General features: G+C 41.8%; 1 protein-coding gene across 2 annotated transcripts; it reads left to right on the top strand.

Moving 5' to 3' along the window:
* The first annotated feature begins 1,853 nt into the window (after nucleotides 1-1,853).
* LOC117737258 (regulator of G-protein signaling 14-like) lies at nucleotides 1,854-10,964 on the top strand. 2 transcript variants are annotated; one of them, XM_034543030.1, is made up of 15 exons: nucleotides 1,854-2,043; nucleotides 4,700-4,721; nucleotides 4,870-5,021; nucleotides 5,154-5,246; nucleotides 5,758-5,901; nucleotides 5,990-6,163; nucleotides 6,270-6,300; nucleotides 6,452-6,555; nucleotides 6,704-6,895; nucleotides 7,134-7,210; nucleotides 7,501-7,627; nucleotides 8,042-8,123; nucleotides 8,945-9,003; nucleotides 9,542-9,620; nucleotides 9,889-10,964. In XM_034543030.1, exons 1-15 carry the CDS (start codon nucleotides 1,999-2,001, stop codon nucleotides 10,146-10,148), a joined length of 1,641 nt encoding a protein of 546 aa, XP_034398921.1. In that variant the 5' UTR covers nucleotides 1,854-1,998; the 3' UTR covers nucleotides 10,149-10,964. The 2 variants fall into 2 exon arrangements, with proteins under 2 accessions (XP_034398921.1, XP_034398920.1); XM_034543029.1 differs by having other exon boundaries at nucleotides 1,856-2,043; nucleotides 6,270-6,351.

The raw sequence follows: 10,964 nt of genomic DNA, 5'->3' as shown, positions 1-10,964 counted from the left end.
TGTCCCAGGACCTCACATTGGATCAGGAAAAACTCCCCAAAAATAACCTTTCACAGGGAAAAAAGGGAAGAAACCTTCAGGAGAGCAACAGAGGAGGATCCCTCTCCCCGGATAGACAGATCTAGGGGCTGGACCAGGGCAAATCTAATTCAGACTTAACTATAAGCACTATCAAACAGGAAAGTCTTAAGTCTACTCTTAAATGAGGTGACTGTGTCTGTCTGACAAGATTCCATTTCCCTTGATGTTTATTCATTTTAATTGTCAAATATTAAATTAATGACAAGAGAGTTGCAGCTCCTAAAGTAATGTAAAAGGGCATTCCTGTTTTTATAATTTATAATTACTTCTTCATATTTTCTTTAAAATATGTAAAATATACAACAAAGCTCTTAAATGATTAATAATTTACTTTACTGAGCAGTTTTGCTCTATAATAGGAATAACTAATTTAGTCTTAGCGTGATGACCATAGTGTGTTGCTTTAACAGGCTACTGTGATATTATAATATTAGTATAATCACCGACCTGCTACTAAAGTAGATGACAACATTTTGTTCTTAAATTTGACAAAGTCTCGAGATGGCGTCACTAGGCCATCGACTCTATCGGTTACATCAGCCGAACAGGCAACTGCTGTTTAGTGAGGCAACCAGCACGACATTTCTTCTGCCACCACTTTGGGAGAAACAGCGAGAGAGACTTGCAGTTCTTTTGACTCCTCGAGTGTTCATTCATGCCACCATTTTAGTGTTTTCATTTCCTTTTACTGTTTCCCTCTACACTTTGTGTGTAAGATAAATTGCGTTGCAAGTAAAGGATGCTTTGCCATTGTGGCGTGAATTCAAGTAGCTTATATATGTTGAATATGTACTTTAACATTTCTTCTCAAAAGATGCACGTAACAAAAAATGCGTTGATATCTAAGCAAAAGTGGACAGGAAAGTTGTTGACACATGGAAGCTAATTGATAATATGTTGCAGGTGCACTGTCAATTAAAATGTCTTGCTTCTGCTGGGGTCCCCAGCTAGTACTGTGCATGTCAGGACTCAGATAAGTAACTCTGACCTGTTGACTTCCAGCGCCTTCCCCTCTCTCGTCTGACCTTGTTTTCCTGAAGATGTTCGCTTTCAGAGGAATTTATCACAGATTCTCCCGCCTGGCAAAAGTTGCTGCACAACAGCAATTAAGGAAATATGACAACTGTTGCGCCACAGTCACTGGCATCATGGACAAGAAGGTAAGACAATCATTTCATGCACGCACGCACGCACGCACGCACGCACGCACGCACGCACGCACGCACGCACGCACGCACGCACGCACGCACGCACGCACTCAGAACCGTGTTTGGCAATAGAGAAAGTGTATATTTTGACAGTTAGAATCTTTTATCATTTCATTGAAATGCTTGCAGCTGAATATCGCTCCTATAATGACGTGCTCTGTGTACCCAACTACATCGTTTAAAAAAAGTCTGATTATTGTTTATGAGATGTAAAGTTACTCTTACATCTTGTAGAAGTTCAATGATGTTTAGAGAATACTATGATTTTGACTTATTTTAATTAACATCTTCATTAACCTAGTAAATATAAAGCAGTCTCGGTTTTGTAGTTCTCATGTAAAAATTTCAATGAAGTACAATGAAACTTCACTGACATTCTGAAAAAAAATAAATAAATTGCTGTCTAGATTGTATAATGGTTGTAAGCTGTGTCAAGTAACTTGACATCAAAAGCGAAGAGGGTGCGTTTGTCTCATCTGTGTTCCCACATCATAGTGTTTCTCAAGATGTAGGCGGAGAGCAGTTTGATCACAGTAACCATACTTCCTCTTTTGTGGCTCGTTGCTATGGCAAGACTTCCCTCACAGGCAGGAAGTGACAGGAAGACCCAAAATGATGAATTTTAGTGTGAAGAGGGTGCATCATGTTTGGGTGGAGCACTTTATTAACGGTGTGCCGTCACATCTTGTAGTCGGGTGTGTGAGCCACCATGGCAAAGAACTGCAATGCTTTAGGGATTCCTGCTGGCCACATGGTGAGTAATCTTCTGTTCAGTACATTTTGTTGCAGTGGTGCAGCTTTTCTTTGGAGCCAGTGGTCTGCGAAGAAGGCGTTATCAGCTCTTGCATAGAGGAATGTCAAGACTCTGAATGTGTCATGATTTGATAAACGGGAATGTCATTTTACATCATTTCTACATCTTTACTATTGTAAAGACTGAATGAGGGGGAGCGGTTTATTGTGTTTGCTTGTATTGTCCGTCTTAACAACTCAGAAGGGAACAGAGTGTAACTACTGACAATGGATCAGGCCTCGTGCGTGTGCGTGTGTGTGTGTTGCAAGCGTGCCTATAGTTGTGCTGCATCAGACTCTTCCCTCACGTGAGTTTGCATATCTTGTGTCTCCAAAGGGTTTGCAGAGAATCCTAATCGATGGCTATTTCTCTTCTGACTGTATGAGAACGAACGGTGCACAAGCAAGACTGATGAGTTGTTTTCATTGCAGACTGTATTTGTAGGCACCGACATGTCGTGTTTTTGGAGCCAGAGTTTGAGCAGTGACGCAAAGAAAGTGTAGAGGTGGAGCCACAGTGGAGCGCCACCTGCAGAAACTGCCAGCCTATATCCACCTTATATGGGCAGAGATTATCAAATGCCAAGAGCTGTTGTCTTTGAGTTGTTGTGAAACACTTTCTTTTTGCTCACACTAAAATGATCACTCGTACAGTATATCTTGTTTTTTTTACTGTCTACTCCCACACAGGAGGTGGGCCTCGGTCTCATGGTTTATACGGAATTTTTAGTCACATTAGTGGATTCTGAGTAAAAAAAAAAAAAATCCTCTCACTCCCATTACGACATGTGTGCTCAATAGTTTGCTTAGTGACGTTTGATGTGGATACCTTTTTTATAGGTCAATACAGAAATAAAGTCAAGATAGTTTAGCTAACCTCAAGAGGTGATTCACATTTTAAGATGTTTCATAAAACTACCCCCGAAGCTAAAAATGATCAGGGAAATTGAAGTCTGTCATTCCTACACGTGCAGCTTTATTTATAGTAGAAACCAAAGCATTCAAAAACGACATCAATTCACAATGAAGAAGATATTACAACGTATGAAGAATGAAAATAAAAGTAAGAATGACCACAACAAACCAGCAGAAGTGACTTGATTTAGCCTACTGCTATATGAATATAAACTTGTGAAGATTTTTGTAAATTTCTAAAATGTAAAACACATTTCTGTGTAAACAGCCATATAATCCCTTTTGATAAAATATGCTAAATTCCGGTGGAAATATAACCCTTCAGATCGCTTTTTTAAATTTAAAAATGATATTTTATTGATTGGGCTGCATGGTGGTGTAGTGGCTAGCACTGTCGCCTCACAGCAAGAGGGCCGCTGGTTCAATTCCCGGTCGGAGCGGTCCTTCTGTGTGGAGTTTGCATGTTCTCCCCGTGGCAGCGTGGGTTCTCTCCGGGCTCTCCGGCTTCCTCCCACAGTCCAAAGACATGCTGCAGGTTAATTGATCTCTAAATTGCCCATAGGTGTGAATGTGAGAGTGAATGGTTGTATGTCCCTACATGTGCCCTCGATGGACTGGCGGCCTGTCCAGGGTGTCCCCTGCCTTCGCCCTATGTCAGCTGGGATAGGCTCCAGCGCCCCCGCGACCCTAATGAGGATAAGCGGTATTGAAAATGGATGGATTTTATTGATTGTAAAATGTTGAATGTACCTCCTGTAGTTCCCTTAATCTTATATTTACCCAAAGGACAGTCAGAGTGTGTGTAACTGTTAATGATGACAATATTTAAACCTTTACACTTGTAGTGTACACTGCAGGTTGCAACTCACTGGACTGAACTACACAGGTGTACAGACACGCTCACCCTAGGAATAAACCGGAGCACCCAGAGGAAACTCAGACAGAACGGCCTCTGCATTAAAACCCAGGACCCCTACATTTATGTTTCAGTATTATTAGATTCTTGAGCAAGGGCCTTTCTGTGTGAAGGCCCCTGAACTTAAAACAGACACAGTTGACCTGCGTATCTTCTTTTTTCTTCTGAAATACCTCCTTAGTGTTTGTTTTAATCAATATCTAGGTACATTGATACTTGAGTATGCATGTACGGTAGTCAGCAAAGGGTCGTGTGCAACATATGTGAGAATTTCTTGGCAGTATTTAACTGTGAAAGTGCTCAACTTGAAACGGAACTTTTTACAAGATGTGAATTTCGTGAGTTCTGAAAGCTGAATGAGAGCCATTGTCGTCAGTGTCACAACCACTTCCTGTGAAACGGCTTGACTAGTTGCACTACGTTGTTACACAGAAGGCAGAAAATGTGCAGCTGGTGTTCACATCTCACTTCCTAAATGTATGCCTCTGTGTGCGAGTACATGTGTCTAGCTTCTGTATTAAAACTATTTGGAGTATTTTAAAGCTGTTACTGTAATATTTAAATGTACTGAACATATACATTGTTTTGTTTGTTCTGTGCTCTACTTTTGAGTGCAGCTTCTAGGAGAATTAAAATGCCTTTTTCGGTATAATTCCTTTTGTTATTCGTGAATGTTGGAATTATAACCATAGTAGTCCATGGCAGCCTCAGTGTGCAGTATTCCATCTTATCAGATGTTTAGTTTTGGGTTGTTCTCTACCTTATCGCTCTGTCTCTCTATTCACAGAGCCAGGCAGTGTCAGACGGAGGTAAGCATGAAAGACCAGCGTGCATGCTGACAATCCTGTACATCTCGCATTTCTCCGAACTTAAACATGTCTGCGCACGACAAGAGAACGTATCTCATTCTCGGTCATGCTTTTCTCTTCTGATAAATGGGTGTGTTTTGTGTTGTAGAGTTGAACATGTCTGCACGGGGCTGTGGAGGCAGCAGCTGCAGCCTTCCAGGGACTCCGGGCAGCGACGCCAGCCCAACCAACAGTGTGCTGAGCTGGGCCGTCTCCTTTGAGAGGCTCCTGGAGGACCCCTTTGGAGTCCGCCAGTTTACGGTGAGACACACGGAACGTGTATATGTTGTGGTTTTTATGTTCAGGAATACATCTACTGTGGCTGTTTTCCAGCAAGCTCTTACAAGGCCTGCCATATGTGTTCATACATGGCGTACCTGTCTGTTTCCACAGTCCTTCTTGATGTCTGAGGTGAGTGCGGAGAACATTTTATTCTGGCAAGCTTGTGAAAGATTCAGGAAGATCCCGGCCTGCTCCTTGGACGAGGTATGTTGGCAATTTTTACTGCTTTCTAACAGTGAATCATCTCACACCTATCATTTGTGATTTTATTTAGATCTGTATAATAATTTGTTCTAATAAATAAATACTCTTTATTAGAATGCTAAAACGACTTATTTCAGTAGTGTTGCTGCAGTCGGCAGATGCAAAATTTAATTAGCTTTGAAATTGCCTTTATGTTAGTCTATCTATCTCTCTAGCATAGCATAATCATTAAATTCAAATATATATTCAATTTAATGATTATGCTATATTCGTATTCAACTATCTATCTATATATGGCTGTTAAACTGTTTTGTACCTTCCAGGCAGACTTTGTGTTTGTTCAATTAAACTCAGTTAAATACTCATAAGATCCAAAAGGAAATTGGCGTTTTTTAATCTATTCTGGTTAAAAGATGTCTTGTCAGATTAGACTCAATGATGAGCAAACAAAGTTTAGTTCATATCTAATCTTCAGGAGGGTTCAGTCTGATGGGAGCTGTTGTGTTCCCAGATGAAAGCAGCCGCTCTCTCCATCTACAACACCTACTTGTCTGACAGCGCTCCCTACTCAGTCAACATTGATGACACAGCCAAGACCGAGGAGAAGGACCTGGGACAGCCCACACCCGACATGTTCAACAAGGCCCAAACACAGGTCTGTTTGAGGTCCACGCTCCCATGTTGTCTCCGTAATGCAGTGATTAATTGTTGGCGTGTTGTTTAACTGTCCCCCCTTGTGTCAGATATTTAAACTGATGAAGATGGACAGCTACAGGCGCTTTGTGCGCTCCCCTCTCTACCACAGCTGCACCTTGGGAATCGTAGGAGGTAAACTTGTGCCTCAGCTCTCTACAGAGCCGGGCCACGTTGGATCCTGGGAGGACGTGGCCATCAGGAGCCCCTTAAGTGACAAGAAGGTAGAGTGGGAGGACATGGACTGAGGGGCAGGAAAGGGAAAACACAAACCATGGTAGCTGTTTTTAAATGTTGCCGTTACATTTCTTTTATCCTCGTCTCAAACAGAATAAGAAGTCAGACTCCAACAGCTTGCCAGGTGAGGAGACTGCCTCGGAAAAACAGGGACAGAAAAGAGGATCCTGGGGAGGTAGTGGCAGATCTTGTGCGCCTAAGTTCTGTCTTGATCTACATCCTGTGACTTTCTCTCACAAGTTGTCTTTGTTCATTTCCTTCATTGATAACAATAGATGCATCCGACAACCATAGCTCAGTCTCCCAGAAAGAGTCCCACCTGTCTGTCAAATCAAGCAGCAGCAGTGTGGGGCCCGGCTCCCTCTACAGACAGATAGAGGTTAGTGCAAGAGGGCACACATGGATGACCAAATACTGTATTCAAGAAGACAACTCATTTCAGAAGAACATCTGACATGAAGTGCCTCACTTGTTTTGAAGTATATTTTGCACTGTTTGCTGTTATTTCCTCTCCATCTGTGGCATAGAATGGGAGATCGGGCGGTGGAGGTCGGATAGGGATGGAGGGGGGCTACTGCTGTGTCTACCTGCCCGATGGCAGTGCCTCGCTGGCCCCCACGCGTAATGGCCAACCCATCAAAGACATGCTGGCTAGCCTGTGTGAAAAGAGAGGCTTCCCGCTGAAGGATGTCATCATCTACCTGCATGGCAAGGACAAGGTGAGGACTTAGCTGCTCCGTCTGCAGCACCAGCTTTAAATCAAGAATCTTTTCAAAGGTTTCAAAAACTGCAAAGTTATTTTGCAACAGGTGGTATGAGAAGGATGACTTCCCCCTTCCTGTTTTAACAGTCTCCCAACCTCTCACTACCTCTTCATTTCTGAAAGTATCCCCAGTTGATGCTGTCGTCTCTGAAAGTTGCTTCTCTCTGTCTGGTGCACCTTTGCCCTCTCTGCAGCAACCCTTATCGCTGGACCAGGACTGCTCGGTACTGAAGGACCAGCAGGTCTCTCTGGAGCTCAGGGTGATGTTTGCGTGAGTCACTTCCCGTTTTTCCTTTTTTCTTCGTAACCCTTAGCCAACTCTCACACCCTCGTCGCCACTACTGCATGCAACTTCTCACCATATCAGAGAGAAGTCCTTCTGTTCACACCAGACATAGATTAGTCATCGCTTGCATTGAATTCATTTTTTATTCATATCATTTGGTGGCTGGCTTTGTGTGATTTAGTTTTATTCGATTAATGATGCTCTATTGCTGTCCAACGGTCTTTATCGTTTGTGTACTGTGGGAACGAGATTTTTGAAATGCATGCGTGTTTCAGGCTGGAGATTGTCTCCACTGGTAAGACGGTGGGGATCATGGTGAAGTCCAGTAAGACGCTGCAGGAAGCGCTCACTGCGGTGCTGCAGAAACATCACCTCAAGCCACAAGAGGCCCTGGTCACCATGGTGAGTGTATGAATGTCTGAATGAAGCCACATCATGGAGACAGGGTTTTGTTCAGCTAAGTATATGATTGATAAAACCTTCTCTTAATTGTAGAAGAATCACCAAACTGATTACTTTGCAATAATCTCATAAATGTACATTAACTCACCTTTACTTTTAAAAGCAGTAGACTTTTAAAATGTGCTTTTCTTTACCGTCTGCCTCTCCTTCTGAAAGCAGCAGCCGCTGCTAAGCATTCACTTAAACATTACTAATCATGTTAATACCTATTAGATCTGTAATTTTAACTTGAAAATGTTATGCGTTTGCAGCATTTTGTTATTGGAATAAGTGACAAGGATTATGCCATCTTTGTAATTCATTAATGTGTATTTTATCTCGTCTAGACATGTCTTATTTCCTTGCTCCTTTCAGGTTGGAAGTGACGAGCCTGTGAACATGAGCGGCACTGTGTTCAGACTGGCCAATAAGACTCTCCGGCTGGACACAACAAAAGGTTAATACACTTGACCTTTTTCTTTTAGAACCCAATGTTTTACTTCAACGGGGATGTTGACATTATTTATTAATAACGACACTGCTCCCCCAAGAGCACCAGCAGCCACAGGATGAAAGTAACCTATTGGCCAATGAGTAGATGAAATGGGTTTGATCAGATCGGATCGGGCACATTCTCGCCCTGCGGCCACTGTTGGTCGTTGATGATGTGGGTGACACGTTGGGGATGCTGTGTGTGTGTGTGTGTGTGTTCTCTTCTGCCGTCTGAACTCTGGCTGTGCCTTCTTACTCACTTAATTGTTTCTTAATGGGTCTTGGCTTTCACTTGCTCTTATCTGGGGCCGAGGAGAAAGTCTTTTCACCGTCAACTTTAACGTTATTCTGCATCGCTGGCTGCATGTTCTGTTTTATTCCTGCTCTGATGTCTTTGCGTCTCTCTCTCTCTGCATCTTCATTCATTTCTGTGGGGTTAAAATGTCTGAGTCCATTTGGTTTGTTGAGTGCTGTGCCACTTTGAGTTGGCTCACCTCATTTCCCACTGCGAGGAGACCAGAACCAACGCCACTTTATATCAGTGCTCCTTAACTCGGCCCCATTCAGTGCATTTAGGACGAGGGGAATGGATTAAATTAGAGAGGTTGTTTCTGAGAAGGACCAGTTTCATTCTTCTTTTCAAGAATATTTTATTTATCTATGTCGGTGTTTAACACAAAGGGAAGTTCGGGTCTGTAGCATTATTAGCAGCCGACAGACTAGTTTTCTACTGGAAGTGAAAACAATAATGTTCAAAAATAAATGTCTTTCATGTGGTTTGTACAGGAAGAGACCAGACCAACATTTCCAGGGGCAGTGGTTCTGCTGCAGCCACACCCACACAGGTGAGGCATGTTAATAAACAGCTAAACATAAACAAATAAAAACGACCTCTCTCCAATACTGACATACTGTCATACATGCAAGGTGAGCTGCTGAGATTCTCTAGTGATTATCTAAATAAGAATATAATGAAGACCATGGCTATGCGTGAACAAGGGAGTCATTTTAGACACAACCTTGGCGGCAACCATCATCATCATAATAATATTATTATTATTATTATTATTATTATTTAGACAATAATTAACACATGTTTGGCATTTTCTTTTGGTTTCAAATATTGTATAGATATTTGTATAAGGTAGAATATTTTTAAAGTACATACTATGGACATTTTCTTTCAACCCATTTTGTAAAATTCACACATTAACAAATACAATGTACATGTAATGCAAATGTAAAAGGGAAGCCATTTGTGACACAGCCCAAGGCACCGATCTCATAAAAAGGTTTATTCCTTTAGTGGATTTTACAAGGATTTAAAACCTGTGAAGCTATATTTTATGCATTGATAACACCTAAATCTATTTTTGGTCACAGGCAGGAGCAGTGAGTGCAGTTGGGGGGGAGGCCCGAGCCAAGACTCAGCCCAAGCCCAGTAAAAAACAGGAAATGGAGGGTAAGACATCTCAGCAGTATCTTGTAGGGTTGGTTCGACATGACACTACATTCATATGCAATATATAATTGATGGAACATTTTGTCTTTAAAGCCCACTCCTAGTATTATTGCCAGTGGTGTGGTCATTAATTAATATTTACACAATTGTTTTTCAAAATAATCTATGTTGCCGAACTACAAACTATAAAATCTAAAAACTGTAGGCAGATTTAAAACGGCACGGTTATTTAGTTGAAACAATGTCCTCGATATTTTGTGTGTATCAGGGTTACTGGACTTGCTGACGAGGGCTCAGTGCTGCAGGGTTGATGACCAGCGAGGCCTTTTGACCAAAGAGCAGCTGGAGGTCCCTCTGTTCCTGAAGCTGGCCTCAGACCAGGCACAGGACACAAAGCCAGACAAACCCAGTACAACCAGCTCCCCCACTGCAGGCTCCAGGGAGACATCGAGTCCAGCTGGCGCAGCGGAGGAAACCCCTGACTCTGCTGAATCTAAAGCCAAAGACGTCAGGGAAACGGCAGTTTGAAAGACTTTTCTGTGCGTGTTGGATGGACAAAGACACAATTAGAAACTACAAGAAACATCTCGCAATGTCATGAGACCAATCACGTCAAAAGACAGTGAGAATGAGTCAAGCACTTTTTATAATTGTTTACAAAGAAGCTCTGAGACCTGTGTGCTATCATCTCTGCTATTGATAATGTGCCTGTTAAGGCAATATGTAAAGAAGAAAGATCATTGCAAGCATCTATGGTGTCATTTTAAAACACTACGTATGTTAATGAAAATTTGCTATGAATTGTTTAATGTATCCAAAAGAATTTTGAAAAGAAGTTTTTAGCTCACCATTTAAGTCCTGAAGCCCGATGAGTGTGCTTTAGTGTTCCCAGATGTTTTTACTGTACAGTTTGACGTTCACATTGCGTAACATTGCTTTACTTTGTTACAATCTCACTTTGCAGTCATGCTTTTCTTTGAACTCTAAACAAAGACATGTTTCTGCAGAGGACAGGCCAGAAGGGGCTTTTGAAGTGTATTGCACAATTGTTTTTTTCTTCATTAGAATTAAGATGATTTATCTCTTACTTAGATGAGTTTTTAATATTTTAAATGACTAATTTTCATTTTGTGTGCTTACTTGCTGTTTTCAAATGTGTGCATGTGGTACTTAATGCCTTTTTTGTTTGCTGTGATGGCACTTTGAAAAGCCCTGGTCAAGTCCTGGTTTTCTGTCACCTTAAGGTCCAGATTATGATTTAGTAATGTGAAATGAATCAACGATGTGATCATCAAAAACTATCCCACAGGGTGTCTCCAAAGAATTAAAGCATTTTATGATGAA

This window comes from Cyclopterus lumpus, chromosome 10 (genome assembly GCF_009769545.1).
Source record: "Cyclopterus lumpus isolate fCycLum1 chromosome 10, fCycLum1.pri, whole genome shotgun sequence".
In the NCBI taxonomy this organism is placed as follows: domain Eukaryota; kingdom Metazoa; phylum Chordata; class Actinopteri; order Perciformes; family Cyclopteridae; genus Cyclopterus; species Cyclopterus lumpus.
Note: the sequence above shows the minus strand (reverse complement) of the source record. Positions and strands in the feature narration are given on the sequence as shown.